The sequence below is a fragment of the Serinus canaria genome, chromosome 1, assembly GCF_022539315.1.
Source record: "Serinus canaria isolate serCan28SL12 chromosome 1, serCan2020, whole genome shotgun sequence".
Classification (NCBI taxonomy): domain Eukaryota; kingdom Metazoa; phylum Chordata; class Aves; order Passeriformes; family Fringillidae; genus Serinus; species Serinus canaria.
Genome location: NC_066313.1, coordinates 9,290,894 through 9,309,818, shown reverse-complemented (window position 1 = coordinate 9,309,818; position 18,925 = coordinate 9,290,894). Strand labels below are relative to the sequence as shown.

The following is an 18,925-nucleotide window of genomic DNA, read 5'->3' as shown; positions in this document are numbered from 1 at the left end:
CTTTTACAGTCAATACAAGAAGCAAAGTCATCCACTAGTAATGTTTTATACTTGTTTGTTTAATAGTATGTGTTTTTGCATTTTTTCTTCCTCCACTTACAATGTCATCACTTCTGCTAATTTTCTTTCCTCTTTCCTTCCTTTATTTCTCTAGTGCTACGGGATGACTTCCGCCAGAACCCTACGGATGTGGTGGTGGCAGCTGGGGAGCCGGCAATACTGGAGTGCCAGCCACCCCGGGGGCACCCCGAGCCCACCATCTACTGGAAGAAAGATAAAGTCCGCATCGACGACAGGGAGGAGCGCATCAGTGTGAGTGCAGCCCCGGTGGCTCTCTATCTGTGGGCTCAGGGCTCACAGCTGGGTGCAGCAGAACTTGCACAGCTTCACAGCCTTGCCCATAGAAATTTGTTGTTATTCTTGGCAGTTTGTCTCTCTGAGATTTCCCAAATGAGGAGGGCAGGCTGTTTGTTGCTCCTAGTCTGGCTCTCCAGCTTGAGCTTCCTTGAGGGTTGGTTTGTAAATCCATTGTGGTGGAGGTCCATTAGAGCTGGAGATTCAGTCACAGAAGGTGCTCAGTTAGATGAAGGACTCAGTGGATGTCTTTGATTTTACCTTTTCTACATCACAGTTCTCCAAACAGAGAGTATCAGAGAGGTGTTTATAAGTAAATTCAGTCAAATCTAAGAGGCGCACAAATAATCCCTGGGAGAAAACCCAGCATCTTAGAATAATACCAGTAATTTTATAGTTATTGCAGTAATTTGGATGTGTCTAAATGTAGGCTGAAGTCATACTCTAAAGAATTACGGTTCCTGAAAAGGAATAAATGTTGAGCAAATGAGTAACACTGGTTGAGTTCTGTGGCTGTTCATTTCTTGTACTGAATGAAAAAGGATCCAGCAGAAATATTGAAGTTATCAAGTGATTAGAGATAAATCATGGTCCATGCAAGCAAATTGGATAAATTAAGGGGTTGAAAACATGTTTCATTCCTAATTTTTAAATCCTTAGCTTTTCACCATTAATATTTCTTCAATAAAGTTTTATGTTGTATGGAGTGATTCACTGATGACTTTATTCAACATGGAAGTACTACCAGGAAGCTTTTTAGTGGCTCTGGATCCCTAAGGAATTATTCCAAGCCAAAGAATCTGAGCTGTTGCTGTTTGTGAACCAGGCTCTCTGTGCTAGGGTCTACTCAAGAGTAGAAGAGCAATGAGTGGCAGAGAACTGGCTAACAGTGCCTGATACTCTCAAGTTTCTTTAGTTAAATCCCCAGCTTATTTTGAAGCACTCCATTGTCTAACCTTTGACACTGTGACTTTACAAGCCACAAGTTTTTACTTTATTTCTTTTATCTATCCTGCTCTTTCTCTCTGTAAGCACCCTTTATAGCCAAGAAAATATTAACTGTCACATGAATTCCCAGTTTGGGCCAGATTCAGTCCATTTGCCTCAACAAAAAGAGAAAATCTGTCTTTATTAGTGATCAAGGAAACTGTTCAGACACCAGTAAAATAAAATTATCTGAATAAAACTAAGTCAAATTGCCTTGTTTTTTCAGAGAGTTGTCAAGAGTGCTTTACATATTACCATGCAAGAAATAAAAGTACTCTGTGCTGCCAAGAGACAGCAAGAAATGTAATCTTTGAAATGTAAAGAATCTAATGAAAGCCAAAGGAACAAGATCAAATGCAGTTGAAATTAGTTGCAAATTGAAATTAGTCAGTGGGATAAAAATAGAACAGCTTAAAGATATTTAAATATATTAGTATATAATTTTAAAACTATACATATATTTACAAACAAAAGTTTAGAATGTCTTGGTTGTAGAACTTGTCACCCGAGAAGGCAGCATTTTTTCTGATGTATTTGTTTACCTGAAGTTACCTGTATTTTGTTTAACCTGAAGTTACATTCCTTGTTTTGAAACAGATCCGTGGTGGGAAGCTGATGATCTCCAACACCAGAAAAAGTGATGCAGGGATGTACACGTGTGTGGGGACCAACATGGTGGGCGAGCGTGACAGCGACCCTGCAGAGCTGACTGTCTTTGGTAAGGACACCCCTGCTTTTATGGCTTTTCCCCTACAGACATGTAGGCTGAATTACCCTGGGGGGCTCCTCAAAACACGAGACACAGCAAGGCTAACAAAACACAGCAGTACTGCTAAAGATGCACTTGACAGCTTCAGAAGGAGACCAGGTTTTAAAAGCTGCTTTTTATAATGATGGAGCTGTGGTGGCTGAACATTTTCCTTCTAAGCACATAGTTTCAATCTGATTGGAGGTCCACAGTGATGTGCATAACCAGAGATGTTATTGCAGGACACTGCTCTCCCTCACAGAATGGCCAAATGTAATTAAGCTACTTCTAATACAGTTGACAATGCCTGCTTACCAGAGATTTAGACCAGGATTGCCTATTTAAATAATTCCATATTCCTGAGGGGTTGTGAAATCAAACCTTTGTAGGAAAGCACAAAAAGCTTCACTTGATCTGTAACACATCATTAGAGACAATTCCAAAATCAAATTTTTGAATATATAGCAGTAAATTTTAGCATTCAGGAAACAGCTTTTCCTCCTGTAAGCCAGGACAGCATTTAGATTTTTGGTGCTGCTGAATGAATTAAAAATGAATAAGCTTCCTTTGTGAAAGAGCTTCTAGACCTGAGGGCAAGGCAGGAAGTTGGTTGTTAGGAGCACTTGCCCCATGGTTAGGGTCCAGAGCAAGAGCAGAGTAATGACCCAACCTAGAGCTGGATCCATCCTACTAACAACTGGATAAGAAGCAAAGCCATAAAATCATGCTGAGGTACATTCTACAGTCATGGGTTTGTAGGAATTAGTCAAGAGGTTCTGAGCAAACAAAGGAAGATCAATAAGGAAAAACCCCTCTCTGCTAAGGAAAATGTGTCTATGCCGACAAAAGAGAGAGAAATAGTGTTAACGTTCTATCCTGCTACACCTCTTTGATACAGTACTGGAATTCCAAACAAGACCATTTGTAACCCCAGAGAGATGTTTAATAGAAATCCTGGGGTCCTTTGTGAAGCAGATGCTCCAGAGTTTTTCACCTTCTGCCTAATATGGTGCACTGGAAAACCCAGTCACACACATTGACATCCCAGTTTCTGCATGTATGTGCAATTCAGCATTGGTTTATCCACTTAAAAAGAATATATATATTATGTGATTCACAAAAGGCAGAGAAAGATTTTTGCAAGACAAGATACCTTGCCAAAAAAAAAAAAAAAAAAAAACCAAAGAAAAAAAACTCAGAGAAAGGATCTCTGTCAAATTATTATGCCCTTTGCAGCCAATCTGTTAGAGTTGTAGTTTATACAGATGCAAAAGGGACATGACATATCTCCTTCATCAGTTTAAGTACTGCTAATCTCTGGTAATACTCCCTGTGGATAGCAAGCAGATTGCAGTCCTAAACTACAAAGCCTTAAGAAATCCTTAAGAAAATAATTTGTTAAAAAGCATTGAACTGTAGGAATGAAAACTGAAATGTGCATGTAATTTCATATCCTGCAGAGCTATGAAACATATTAGGTTTGTCTTGATATGTAAAATAATACATAACCAATTACAATATTCTGATTTTTTTACAGGGTATAATCATAGCAATCAACTTGCAAAAATATAATCTAAAACTATTTGGTGAATACCAAACAAAATCAGCAATAAATGAAATTAGATATTTTAATCCTTCTTAATTATGTTAGACTACCTGAAGAAAATTATATTTCAAATTCCCTACTGCAGTATCTTCCTATCTGCATTTTTCCTTCTATCTGGGTATTCCCAGATACCTTCCTACCTTCCTTTTTGCTGTGCAAGAATAGCATGCAGGAAGCAGGTGCTCAGGTTATGACCTGCTGTCTCACAAGGTGGTTTGGCTGCCCTGTGCCCATTTCCTGGCCACCTCCTGGCCCTGAAGCTCTGTGCTGGTGCAGTGGGCTCACTGTAACATCGTGTGCAGGATAGTCCTGGTCCTCTCCATACAAAGGAGGGGACTTGCCCATGCTTTCCAGCAGTTAGATTCCATTCCTGAACTCCAGGCTGCAGCCCATGTGTGAGCAGGGATGTGCACAGTGACTGGAGAGCATTATCCATGATGTTTCCAGGAAGCAATGTATCTACTGGACAGTCCAAACACTCCAAGCACTCACAATAAATACAATAAATCCAACGACTCTGGGAAATGTCAGATTGGCTCTGGGTGTTCAAATTGGCTTCATTGAACACAGGCAAAACCACCAGGATTGTATGTGAGGTCTACAGCCTTCCTCTAATATGACTCACAGGACTGAGGAACATGGGAACACTGCAAATGTTGGTGAAAAATATACTAGAAATACTTATATGCAATTCATGTGCCACACTTTAACCTCTTTGAACATATTTGAAAATGGACTTTACAATAAAAATAAGCAGAACTTGACTGAGTGACTTGGAGAATTTTAATAGGGGACTGGCAAGCCTGTAGCTGGTGCTGATTCTGGAAAGGAATTAATTAGCTGATCAGTCATGTCTTCATTCCTTTCCCAAATAACAACCTTCCAAGCCCTTTCCACAGTGTGAAGGGAGCCTTAGTAAACATATTATGTAGAAAAAGGAACTATTTCATACTAGCTCTCGAACCTTTCCAGAAACCATCTACTTGTTACTTTTGGCTTTGCAAGATTTTCTGTAATACCTAAGTTAGCTTCTGCATGTGACTTGTGACAGATCTCTGGCTCACTGTACAGTAAATTTAGCTTGAGGCATTGCCTCTGGAAAAACTGAGTCAGTGTGGGGGTAGCTGGTGGCCCAATTGGAACAGCATGGAAGCCTAGACTGAAAGATTACACTTTTCCTGAGTTTGAAAACAGTAAAATAAAATGGGTCATAAGAACCCCGGGATGCAGTAGGGGGAGAAAAATAAAATTTTCCCATGTGCAGAATATGTCCACTTGACTAGGTACCCATTCAATAACCTTTACTGACAGATAGTTATGAATAAAACATGTAGAACTTTTACTTTTTTTCCCTAAGTTTATCTGCATAGGAAACATTGTTTTCAACATTCAGGCACTCTTAACAGTAAACTGGTAGTGTCAATGGAGATTGCATTAGTTTTGTTCCCAAGTCATGATTCTTCTATTAGCTGGAAATTGGCAAGTTTTCATAGTAAAATACCGTAAAGATCATATAAGCAGTGCTATCCAAAACCATGTTTTGAATAGTGATGAAGATGGACTGCATTTTGTTAGTCTTCTTTTTCAAGCATTACTGCTAGTTTTTGCTTTTATGAGGCTCCAAGGTGTAATCTTGGAGCAAAGCAGAAAGACAGGGTCTGTCACAGCCTTAAGTTGCACTTTAAAGGAAGTTAATAAACTCAGTCCTAATGTTCACAAAAAGAGGCAGCGTGGGACTTGATTATTATGTGCACACTATTCTAAAGGCCAATTTCCGAAGTGTAAGTGATACAAATTAGGTTGCATTGCTTGTGTTTGGGCTCATAGCCTTTGGCTGAACAGAATTAAAGCAAGATGCAAAACAGAAACAGTTTAATTCCAATTTGTAAGAAAGCTTTGTTTGTAAATACATAATATGGAGCCAGAAATTAAATAAAGAAGGAATTACTCTTTATGATAACCTTTATCATTTTGTCATGCTACTTCACCATTCTGAGATAAGTTTTCAAGTTAACTGTTTCATGTTCTTTTATTTCCCTTTGCACTTAAAATGGCATGTTTGAAGAGAATGTACAAAGGTATATCTTGTATATTGATTCTAAAGCTCAGTGAAATCAATGAAAGCCTTAGTATATCAACTTCAAGAGGCTGGCATCAAGCAGTGGAAAAAGATATATTTAGAAGAGCCTCAAAAGAATATAAAACATAAGTAAGAAGAGTAAAAAATATCTTTAAAAGCTTTGTCAATTTGGACATATTAAAGATTGTTTTGGATTATTCTTTGATTTTTATCTTTGGTATCTGAACCTTTTTTCAGCTAATAAGATCCTGTGGGATGAGGAGGTATTCTTGTCTGATGCTTGAGGAAGTATTTGTGTTTGATGCTTTGTAGATACTGTCAGGCTGAAAGAGAAACCTAGTTTCAGAAAAAGAATGACTATGATGACATGGTATTAGAAGAAAAAAAATCCCCAAAATCCCTTTAATGAAGACACTGTGCCCCATTCTACTTTCTTCAGCTCTGCCTATGTGAAAGGCCTTAGCAGAGTCTTGACCCCCATTGTATCCTGGAAAGCTTTCCCAGTCACATGGAAAAATCTGCCAAAATCAGGTATACATTCCCAGGTCAAGACAGAGAAATCAGCACTGTGTATTTTGTCCTTCAGATCAAATCTCCTGGTTTTCTTCAAATCCCTGTATTTTCCATTTACAGTCTTCCTGTGGCAGTTTGCAAAAAGCCATTTTAGCTTTAGATTATTTGTTATCCACAGATACCAAGAAGTTGTTACAGAATAACAATACAGCTCTGAAAAAAGTGTCTGATTTGGTCCCCAAAGTCTGTATGTAACAGTCAGTAAAAACTGTAATTAACATGATTGTAGATGTATATAGAAGGAGAAAACCATTAGCAACTGATAACCTTCATTTTACTGCATTTGCCTCTTATTGGTGTTTCATGCCTTTACTGTGCAAGCTCATCATGCCTTGGGTGCTGCTCAGAGTGTAGCAGTTTGTGATGTGTACACAAGTGCCTGTTTCTCAAATGGAAAAGGGAAAAGCGGCTAAAAAGATGCAGTAGAAGAATGTCTATAAATATAAAACCACCTTCTTTTGCAATTGTATTTTCACTTATTAGGCCAACATAGGTAAATTTAGTGAGGTTGTAATATCCTGTCTTCTTTCACTTGTTCTTTTTTTTTGGCAGAGAGCTTTACTTCATCCAGATCACGTTGCATTTAATGAAATATCTATGCTATTGACAGCATTCTGAAGTGAAACTTACTTCCAACCATCTAATGTTTCCTTTTTTTCCCTTTTGAATCAGAATGCTTAAGTGCAAAAAGCTTTTAAATATAACTATTTGCTATTAAATCCCTCCCCAAAGCCTTTTAATTTGTGTTTTAATGTTCTTTTTAGAACACAAAAACATTTTAGAAAAATGTTGTTTTCTATCCAGCAAAGACAGAGAAAACAAGAACAATTCTAAATCAGATTGAGGCTCTACATTATGAAGACCATCAAATCCTTCACTCTAGCAGTTGCCTCAGAAGAGAAAATATATTAAGGTAGTTAGGATCATTTTAATTAGATTGAGGCCCCATATATGGCTGTCTAACTTTTTGAGGAACAGGAAAAGGGCAATAATACATCTGAAGGTCATCTGAGTCTCTCTAATAGACTGTGATACTCAGACCAATTGTTAAATATGGGAAAAATTGAGTTCTGAGGTTAACTTGTGTCAGCACCCAGAGCAATAAAAGCATTTTGCTGTTTCTGGCTGAGATCTGAAAGGTTTCTGTTTTCTGTTTCTGATCTGATAGGTTTCCTTGCAGCACATACCTCAAGCACTGCAACAGATCGTAGGTGTGTGTCCAGATTGCATTAACAATCCCCTTTTATAAGTGCAAGCAAAGTTTATTCTGAAGTTATAAAGGTCACCCTAGTAATAGCATGACTGGTTGACATGACATATAACCATGACCTATTTTATACTTCTCTTCAAAGATTTTTAATATTCATCAGAGAAAGTCTGAGAAGTGGGTACTTTATTTACTCAGTGAAAGCTTATAAAATAGCTATATTAAAATTTTTATATATGCCTATGATTTTAATTTATCACCCTTTCTTGTTGTTTCTCAAATATATTGTTCTCTGGATGCTGTTGACAGAGTAACAATATTTAATTATACCACAAGGCTTTATTTATGGCAAACCATTTCAGAGGAAAAAATATGATTTTTTTTTTCCTCAGACTAGCTCTGAAACTAAATTTGACCTGGCTGTGCAAAGAAACCTTCTTTATTTAGCATGCTTGGGCAAGCAGTGCTCTGTCTCCTGAGAGATTAACATTGTAAGCAAGTTATGCAGGTGACTCAAATCCAGTTAATCTCACATAAAGAATGTTAATAGCATTGGCAATGGCATTCACTCTGATCACTTTATAGCTGTATAATTAGCTATTGGACATATTCAAGGGGTTTTCTGAGTGATACAAATACAGGAAACAACTTAAGAGATAACTTGTTCTTTCCTGATTCATGCTGTGCAAAATGCAAAGATGATGCAAAAATGGAAACAGCAGTTGTTGGTATTTGCATGTCCTTGCTAACTGGGCTCTGTCTTTACATAGCTATTAATTTTCTAGCAACTTCCTAAATGTTTTAGAAAATACACAGTTTTAGAAGCTGATATGAAACAAACATGTGTATTCTCCTAAATTGCCTTCATGTGGAATCCAGTGATTTATCTAACGACCTCAGGGCCATTTACTTTCTCCTCAGCTGAGTTCTCCTCAAAATGAGACAGGAATTTATTTTTTCATCTCCTGTACAGGAGAATTTACAGCCACAAGTAGCAATTTCATAAGTATGCACAATCTAATTTTGAAGCTCTTTACACACAGCTTTTGTAAACCTGGTCTAAAATTGTTTTTGTATGCAGACCAAGCCAGTGTACAGACAAACACAGAGTTGTTTAAATTCAATAGGAATGAACCTGGGCCTCTAAATCACCAATTAGAATGCTAATCTAGATCTGAATTTCTTAGTTTAGCATCATGTCTTGAAAAACAAATGCCAAAATGAAGAGTATTGTGTATGAGCTGAGAGCAGGAATTGGTCTAAGCTCTTCTTTGGAGAGAAGTTGTGAAAACCATGCTGTTGCAAATTTGTAGAAAGTGTCATTAAAATACTCCCATTCACATAGTTGCAGATGGGCCAAGTACATTGCTTGGCATTAGGATTAAAAATGGGGTTTTTTTTGCTTTGTCCAGTTGTAATAAGTTTATCAAATTAAAATGGTTTTATCCAAAATTTTCCATGCCTAACTAGAAAACCAGTTTTAGTTGACAAAATTAAATTGACAAAATAATTCACTCTTCTCTAAGAATGTTGAACTTCTTGCAGTTTGGAGGCAAAGGGGAAAACTGGAATGAAATGGGCAGGAATGAGAGGAATGGAGGAAGCTTTTTGTCCTGAGAAGTGCAGTGCATCATACTGAATATCATGTACCTAAAATATGTTGGGAAGTAGCTACACTATGCCACTATGCCAGGGATGTACTCTTTTTTTGGCTTGTCCAGAGGATTTTCTGTAAATTTAGCCAAATATGCACCTGCCTAAAAAAAAGAAAAAGTAATGGAGTCATCAATTTATACATCAGAGAACCCACAAATGAAGATCTGGGCAGCATTTTCCTCTATCTACACTGTGTTCCTGCTTCTGTCACTCTCCTGGGAGGTCCTTGGGATCTTCAGCTGATTTTTCTTAAGTTTGTGGATGGGCTGTATTTGGGTGACCTGTGTGAAAGGAGCTCCAGTTCAAGTGCAGACCAAACACTCAGTGGAGAAGAGACCATTTGCTGTGAGGTACTAAAAGGGAGAGGCATGGATAGTTGGAAGGGGAATTGGACTTGAGAACTTGCTGGGTTCCAGGTGTGAAAAGTGATATTTCTGGGCTTAAAAAAAAAAAAAAAAAGAGGATAAAATGACTAAGGAAACTGTCAGCAGCTGGATAGGGCTTGTGTGCTGACTTGAAATGGGAAATTACAAAGAGTTGGATATGGCTTGTACACTGACTTAAAATGGGAAATTATAAAGATTTCAATATAAGCAGAGAGGCTAGAAATGAATTTACTTGCCCAAACATTGCTGGAATCTGAAGATCCTGGGCAGGAATAGGAATAGGACAAAAGCCATGGCTTGGGGAGAAGAATCTTTGCCCGTTAGCCATGCTTTTATCTCTATCATCTGGAAAGGTGCTATAGATTCTTGAGCATGTCTATTCTTCTGACAAAATATGTTTTCCTCTGCCAATAGGTTTCCCTGCTAATAAGGAATTCCTGTGTGATGCTGTCACTCATTTACATAATTACTAACAGGTGGTTTTGTGTTCCTCATTTTCTGACTGATATTCCGATTTGTAAAAGCGATGAACATTTTTTTTGTCTGCTGTTGAATTAATGGAAGCTGAGCTTTGAACAAACAAAATTAAAATTTCATTTCTATCCAACCCCTCCCCATCCTCTCAAAAAAAAAAAAAAAAAAGAAAAGAAAAGTCAGTTTTGTGGCTCAGGTTGAACACCAAAATTTAGCAGATACGATACTTTTTACCTTACTTTCTAAGATCTCTATCGTACCCCAGAGAGAAGCTATGAAAATAAGTGGGGTGATTATAAAGCATTAAGATCTAGTAGGTGTAAGAGAGGTCATGAGGAAATTAATAATTCTGTCTTTGAAGTGCATTTTTAGTACTAAGACAGGAGGCCACCCTCTAAACAGTACCACTAAAGCAAAATATTAAACACCTGCTCATTAAGTGAATACCAACAATCTGGAGATGTTTGGGGAAAAATAGTATATGATCATATAATTGCAACCAATCCCATAAGGCATCATAAACAGAAAGGAAGTGATCAAAAGACATGCAGACAGCCTTAATTCTCTCAGTAAATGTGGCCTGCTTGATTTTTCAACCTTAATAATGTTCTTTTAACTTTTTAAAAAAATTATTTGCATATAATAATTGTGCATAACAAACCTGTAAAATTAGCTCTGTAGTTATCAAGACAAATTGCCTGAGTCAGAATCTGGTATTGCTTGCATCTGTGTGAATTCTGAGTAATTTTTTTAAGTGACATCATATCCCTTAACTTGCTGAGAGTGAAATAGGAAGCATAGTGTGTAACCAGTTTTACATGTCCTTATGATAAATCCCTGTCATGAGTGGAAATACTGTTTCATATAAACTCAGCCTTGTAATGGTTTGACTAGCATAAATAATTTATGACAATAAAAGTGTGGTATGGCTGAGAGGACAGAACAAAATTTGTGCCTTCCAAAGGCAACTTGGAAACTAACCCCAGTGACATCCTTTCAAATGAAATTACCAGTACTTGGATTTTGTAGCAGTATAACTCAGATCAGATTGTGGCTCTGCATCTGGTTTTTAAGCAGGCCTGTACAACATTAATTGTGATTAATACTATTTGTAGCTGTGCAGCCTAACATAACAAGGGTAAACAGAAGTTATTATTCAGACCTTAATTTGGTTTTCCATGGTGAAGTTGGCGATGGGGATCAGGGAATCTCTGTCCTGTGCGTGACAGTTCACTATTGCCCGAGGTGCGTAACGCGGAGTTTAAATTTTCCTCACAAGCATTAAGATACTGATCTCTGCCAAAGGCTGGCTGGGAGAGCTCCTGCTGGGAGCTCCTGCTCCAGCTCATACATTGCTGCAGCAGGAGCTCCCAGCTCAGGCTCTGTCCGTGCAGGGCTGCAGAGCCACAGCTTTTCCAGGGAAGGGCATGGCCTCAGAGGGCTCTGTCCTGGCACAGGCTGCCTTCTGGTGGCTCTTGCTGGAGGGTGGGATGGGACAGCCCCTGCCTCTCCAGCCTGGCAGTCTTCTTGCTGGCTCTTTATGCACATCATCAGTTCTACTTGTCTGAATTTGTGGAGCTCAGCCTCCTTTCTCTTTGATGGATGGGTAAGCAGCAAGATGCTGAAAAGTCAAAAAGTGTTCATTTCAGCCCTCTGACTCACTGTGGAATTTTAATGTCTCTTTCAAGAGCGGCCCACGTTTCTCAGGCGACCGATTAACCAAGTGGTGCTGGAGGAGGAGGCCGTGGATTTCCGGTGCCAGGTGCAGGGGGATCCCACACCCACAGTCCGGTGGAAGAAAGATGATGCAGACTTACCAAGAGGAAGGTGAGATCCACATTCACATTCACTTCCAGATTTCAATTGTTGCACAATGCTGGAATCCATCCCTGCTACCAAGAGTTTGTTCTTTGACATTGTGTCCAAGATTTATTTCCCACATTGCTGCTCTTTTGGCACTACAAATCTTCTTCCAGAGGCAGCTGTGCAGGGAAGCCCAACGTGGGTGAATTGTCCAGGAAATGGATTCCTGTGGAGGAAAGAAAAGTGATCTGTAGGTGTTGTGAGCACATGGGTATTCAGTGAATTTATTGGAGACAGTAAAGATGTTTTAGGACTGTAATGGTGATAGTAGCCTTCAGAATGATGTGCTGATACCAAGAGGGAGAAAACTTGGCAGGAAAAGTTGCTCTGTTGCACTGGCAAGGTGAATTACAAACAGAGCATGGTGGGCTTTGCTGGCTCCTTGGTTCACATCTTTTAAGTCTTGGAGAGAAACCTTCCTCTTGAGGAAACAAAAAGCCAGACTAGCAGAAGTGTAAAGCAGAGCTGAAATCTGGAACAGGCCCCCTGTGTTCAAAAAAGATTAATTTAGTCTGGAACAAACAAGGAGAAAATTTTAGTGAGCAGGGGAAGGGAGTCTCTCCTGTAAAAGGGTTTTTAATTAGTTTGGCTCCATTCAACTGGAAGAGCAGTGTTTGGTCCTCATTTTCTGGAACTCTTTCTTGTTTTGATGCTGAAACATTATTTCATAAAAAAAATCTCACCATGGAACTACCTTTGGGAACAGGAATTAGACCTCAGGTCTCCACCACCCAACAAGTTTTTCTGGCACTATGAATCCTGATTTATTTTTGCACAGTTTTAATTTTAGTAGTAGACACGAATAGTGCCTTTTTTTTTCCCTCCCCACCATAGCTGACATTTTCCATCAGTTGAATATACCAATAGAAAAATACATAACCTAGAAAAACCATTTCTATGTAAGTTTGAAATGTGTGTGTGTGTGTGTGTATATATATATGTATAAATATGTACTTTTTAAAAATTCATTTTCTGGCAATTAAAAAAACTTTAAAAGTCACATAGGTGTTTTGCTTATTATAGTGACAGATGTGTATGAATGTAATAGGCAAAACATTATTTTCAGGAGAAGACTTTTTGATGTCAGGATGAATTTTTCTCCTTGCTTCCTCTTTAACTATGTATTGTAGAGTAATCCACAGTAAACACATTGTGCTTCTGTGATTTATTCTTACTTTTGTGCTACTTCTTGTTTTAAATATATCTGCTTCTAGGTCTCATAAGCAGAAGTAATAGATGATGAACCCACAGTGTCTTTGGTTAGATTGCACTTCTGTTAGATATTTTTTAGTGACTGTATCCCGTTTTTTTCTCCAATATCTGCACTTTGGAGGCAAATGCCTCTGATAATTAGCATTGTATGCTTTCTATTCTATATTTTTTTATTTCTATAGCACGATACGTGAGCATATATTCACTGTCCAAAATGTGGACATTTCCAAACCATGATGCATGATTCTTAATCAAGGAAGATGAGCTTGAAACCTCTAAAACAAAAGCTATTGTGTTTTTCTGGATTTTTTTAATACCAGCAAAGAAATTTGCCCAGATATAGTCTGGTTGAATGGATGGATGAGAAAATTATGATATCAAAATTTTATAAATTAGGGAAGAAAGTCAAAATGATTCCTCACTGTTGAAATTGAGGGATTTTTTTTTTTTTTGAGGTTAAAGACAAACTGAGCTCCTGTATTTTTAGTGTTTTAATATCTACAATGAAATATAAAGCCTTCAAGGTTTTCCCTTTGTTATTCTTCCCACATGCATAAATACTTCTGAACAGATCTCTGAGCCATTTCCCTTATAACTTCCAATATAAATTTCCCATTTCAATAGCTAACAATGTTCTTTGCACATCTGTTTTCATTTTTTCAATAATTTCATTTTGGCTTCATCCCTAGATTGCAAGAAAGTTATAGTAGGTACCTGTTTCAACAATTACAGCAGATTTATAGATGTGTCTATTGTTGATTCAGCTTTCAAAAGTGTCTAGTTCAGTGACAATGAAGTGGAACAAACTGAATTTTTGTATGCATTTTGTGTTTGTAATTTGCTCCTGGTGAATGCCAGAATCAGTGACAGTGGATCCATAGTTTTTCAGAAATCCTAGTCTGTTTTTTCACCTTACCTTGTTTTAGTTTTTTTAGTGACCCATGAGAAAGCAAAAAGGAAAGTAATGCCAGTGATTTCTGGTGACAAATGTGAACAGTGTTGCTACACTGAGCGGGGTGTTGAGTAGTAATTGGAAAATAATTTCAGGCTGTTAAAGCCCTAATTATAAAGGTCCCATATGGACTCTAAGCATCTCCAGTTGCAATTGGATTAAATGAGAAAAAAATCCCAACTTGTAAAGAAATTAAGATGTTTGAAAACATGACTCTTTATAAAAAAATAATTTGGCTATTTGTCAAATTGTCTATGTAATTGCTCAGAAGTATATAAATAACTATGTTTCAAATCTGAGAATAAGCAGTTTATTCTGATGGTGCAAAACTCCATTCCAATTTTCAGTTGTTTTGAACTGATGATCTAAATGAACTATGATAGTCTGTGTCTTTTAGAAGCATTTTTTTTAATGCCTGGAAAACATTGGTCTCACTAGCAGTCAAAGGAAATTACTTATCCAACATCCTATACACCTGACTTGCGGTTTCAAACTATGATATATGTCATGGAGCTCCTCTCTGTGTGACTGAGCAGGAATTAAAAAAATTATAAATAATAGATGAAAATAATGGTGTGAGCAATGTATGACTGTTTTCATAGTTCTTTTGCACCACTGTGATAAAGAATTATTTATATTCTTCAGTGCTTAAAATTCTTGTTAGAGCCCAAATTGGTCCCAGCAAATTAGTATCTTGTTAATCTTAATGTTGATACTGCACCAACAAGGAGACTGAAAATCCAGTGTGAAGTCTGGGGTATGCAAAGCCTTTTTCCAGAAGCTGTCCACTTCAAATCAGTGACCCAAGACTGAAATGCATTGTGAATCAAAGGTAGAGGCACATGGTGTATATTTTATTTTAATTGCTCTAAAAATTCAGCCTCACACCACAGCCTCCACAGTACACAAAGGGTGGGGAATAGTTAATCAAGGATGACTCATGTCAAACTGCTGGAGGTGAACAGGATGTTGTGGGGTCGCCAGTCCCATGCCTTTGGCTGCAATATGAGGTTCACTATTCCATGAAAAGACTTTTTTCTCATTAGAAGTGACACAAGGAAATGGCACAAAGATTGTGTCAAAGTGACTCAGACAATTGTGGCCATGCATAATGATTAAAACCTACTGAAAATTCAATAAAATTTTTCTTTATGCCTTGAAATTTTTTTCCAGATACGTGTTCAGGTATCTTTCCCTTTGATGTCTGCTCAGCAGAAATAGAGATTATACTTTCTTTCCAAGGAGCTGATGGTCTCCTCTGTGGTAGAGAACTCAATATGGACTGGATAAACTTTTCATTCATCTACATTTTGGTCCTGGTAACAGGAAGAAAATGACTTTATTTGAGAGCTTACAGTATGAGTGGCAGATCTGTGACTAGCAATTTAATAACATTTGAATAAGGTTTGTACAGTGTTTCATGTCTTCAAATTTTCTAGCGAAGCTGAGGACGAGAGCAGCTGCATGGTCTGTAATTATATAGCAAGTAATAAGTACTTCTCTTTTTTTTTTAGGAAGTGAAGAGATTTTCAATTACAAGTCAAAATTTATGGCACTCTATAATAACTGTTTAAACCTTTTATACAGAAGAAGTTAGCAGTGCCAGCTCTTCGGGAGAGTGAGGTTAGCTCAGCAAATGTATTTTTCAGTTGCCTTAAAAATGACTGAGTTGCAATCAAATAGGCCTTTTTTGCATTCCAGCCCAGAACAGCTGTTTTAGCTCAGTAAATACATCTTTAATGAAATTACAACCTGCTCTTTTAAGTTGCATTTACAGGCACTGTCTGATTAGATGGATATTGTACTAGAGATGAAAAGTGGCAACTGCACCAACAGGGAGAGGTATTTGTTTTATGTGCCACCCACACAATGGGAGTGTGGGCAGAAAAACCAAGAGAGTTTCTTCAGAAGGAAAGTGGTGTGCAATTTACACAAGGTGTATTGCTAAGTGTTAAGAGATTGTAGGTTATTAAATGAAACCTAGCTGTAACACACAGCAGTGAAAAATATAAACAGAACAGTAAGCTTTCTTATTTGCTGGATATTAGGACTGTTCATTGAAAATTATTTGGGAATAAGCATTCTTAAAGCACAGAGTTAATGTATTGTAAGATAAGTGCTAGCTGCAACAGCACAAGCCTGTGTAGGTGTTAGTCTTGCTATGTTTTTAAAACTGGATGGGGTTTTTTTATGCATATGCATAGTCTGGGCAGAATGCTGCCTGTCACACTTCTGATAGAGTTTAATGAAAAAGCACACCTATAATTTCTCTGCTTTCCTCCATGGCTTCTCATGAGCCCAAAACTAGAGTATAATATGACATTTTAAGAATATCTCACAGTCTTCCAGATGCAAATCTTTGAAATGGATTTAAACACAACTGACAGCAAACCTACTGAACTAAGAAAAGCTGGATTTTTTAAGAGGAGATCCAAAAAGAGCCTGATAGCCTGAGAAGTTTTGCATTTTTATTTCCCCATTGTGATGGGTTGACCCTGGCTGGATGTCAAGTGTCCCCCAAAGCCTTTCTGTTATTCCCTTCCCAGTTGGACAGGGGGCAGAAAATATAATGAAAGGCTCATGGGTCGAGATAAGAATGGGGAGAGATCACTCATCAATTAGTGTCATGGGCAAAACAGACTCAACCTGGAGAAAAGTTAGTTCAATTTTTATCCATCTAATCAGAAAAGAATAATGAGGAATAGAAGCAAATCTTAAAAACACCCTTCTCCCACCTTTTTCCTTGACAGGAAAAGGGGCTTGTGGTCAGTTCATCACACCTTGTCTTTGCCACTGCTTCCTTCTTAGGGAGAGGAGTTTGCTTCTGTGCCTGGAGTTCCTCCTCCTCTCCTTCTTCACTGACCTTGATGTCTGCAGAGCTGTTGCTCTCTCATGAGAGCTTTGGTGGGCACCTTGCACATACCCACCACACCATGACCACAGGATAAGGCTCAGTAAGCAAGAGAGACAGTAATTTTTAAGAATAAACAGTGGTGCTCTGTAATTTCATTTATATTCTGTGGATAGGTTATTGAGGTATTTAACTCCAGCCCCCTCTAGATACAACCAAGGGGAGAATGACCTTTCAATGAAATATGAGTTAATAACACTACAGCACTGTGTGCTTTCTTTGAGCTAATATCTGTGCAGATTGTAACAAAACGCAGTCTAATGTGTATTGAAAATTAATTAGAATAAAGAGTGTGTTTTAGTAGTGTAATGAATATAATCTTTGGTTACATCAGCAAATTTCTATTACAATTAATAACAATTAGCAGTTTTAAATGAAGGGTCGGGGGAAAAGGATGTTTTTCATATTAGCTATATCACATGTACTATTTGTCATCTCTGGTTAGATCCTGTATGATTTGCATGCCCGTCTTTTTTTTCCTTAAGCTAAGGCATTAAGGAGAGATTAGTCCCTTTATGAGGAGCATAGGGGGGAAGACTGGATGTTCTTAATAGCTTGTCAAAAAGAGACAGTGAAAGAAAGAGGTTTAGTATGGTATTTGTACCCTTACATACATCTGGAGGCAGGAGAGAAGGTTTGCAGAGGATGTTGCTGTAGATGTCTGACACAGAGGGAGCTGCTCTGTAACTTGCAGAGTCCGTGGGGCACAAGTGAACACTGGCAGATCTCAGCCAAGTGCAGCATAAGCATCTTTTCAACTGGTTTATTGAACCGTTTGAGGAAACTTCTGTAAAATCAGAGATGCCATTTAGAGATAGAGAGGTGATGAGAGGTAAAATGGATGCAGGGGTTGGTTAATTTTTGTGTATATAACATCAAGATGATGTATCCCAGTGATGGTGGGGTTCCCCCTCCTGTAGCACCTTTGGTTGAGTATCCCTTTTCTCTGATTGCTGTTTTGCCTGTCACTGATCCCTTCCTGCTCTGCAAGTGGAAATATATTCTTAGAGTTGTATGAGGAGTACATGCCCAAGTGAATGTGTAAATGACAGCCTTTTTTTATGTTTTAAATCCCTCAAAACTTGACATTGAATAAAGTCCTCTAATTGCATTGTCTCACAGTTACCCCAGGGGTTTATAGTCTAACCCAGGAGTTGCCTGCCATTGCATTTGTCTGGAGTTTTAAATGCTGTGAGCAAAAGTGGTAGATGTGTGGCTCTGTTAGGCTGATCAGCAGAGAAGCAGTTAATAACGTTGACATTTAAATTGGCTTCATGTTAAGTGTCAGTTCTCACCACAGAGCTGAAGAAGTGCTATTGTTTCAGCCAGTCTGTTTGCAGATTCATGAAAATACTCTCCAGTTGCTTACATAAGGGTCAAGGTTGGAAAAATAGCTTTACAACTCCATGGACAGCAGCCATAAAGGAATTGTGTCAACTAGCACTCCTGCCTGCATGTTTTCTCTTTATGCTGTGTGAACTCTCGGTGATCTATGAAGTGATCACTGACAGTGCACTAGAAACAGTATTGTCACAAGAGAATGTTGTTATTTCTTTTTATTCCTTCTTATTCTGCAGCCTAAAATAGTTAAATTTCAGAGCACTAATGAAGTCACAAGAAGAGTTCAGAAACAAAATTTAATGCCAGTTGTAGTAGCCTCTAATGTGGGTTTATCTGAATTTTCCACTCCAGAAGGCTGCAGTAAAAAATAGTCTTGCAGGAAGAGAACACAGTGAAATTTAATGTAGAATTTATTTCAAAATACTCCTACTGATGCTTAAATATTTCTTTAGTGTCAAAAAAAGCAAAGCGTACTCCATAAAAGCTTTGTAACCACAAGGTTTCTCTACTGTATTTATAAATTTTAGAATATTAAGGTAGCCTTCTTTCTATTATCAGTTTAATAACCATTAAAA

The 18,925-nt window shown here is 37.9% G+C and overlaps 1 protein-coding gene across 4 annotated transcripts in view; it reads left to right on the top strand.

Annotated features, from left to right (window-relative positions):
• ROBO2 (roundabout guidance receptor 2) overlaps positions 1–18,925 on the top strand; it is a 434,212-nt gene that overhangs the window by 289,647 nt on the left and 125,640 nt on the right. For all 4 annotated transcript variants that reach the window (XM_050975048.1, XM_050975035.1, XM_030234187.2 and 1 more), the window contains exons 3-5: positions 155–312; positions 1,939–2,059; positions 11,760–11,898. In XM_050975048.1, the coding sequence (XP_050831005.1) occupies positions 155–312; positions 1,939–2,059; positions 11,760–11,898 (418 nt within the window). The remainder of the gene's footprint in view (positions 1–154; positions 313–1,938; positions 2,060–11,759; positions 11,899–18,925) is intronic.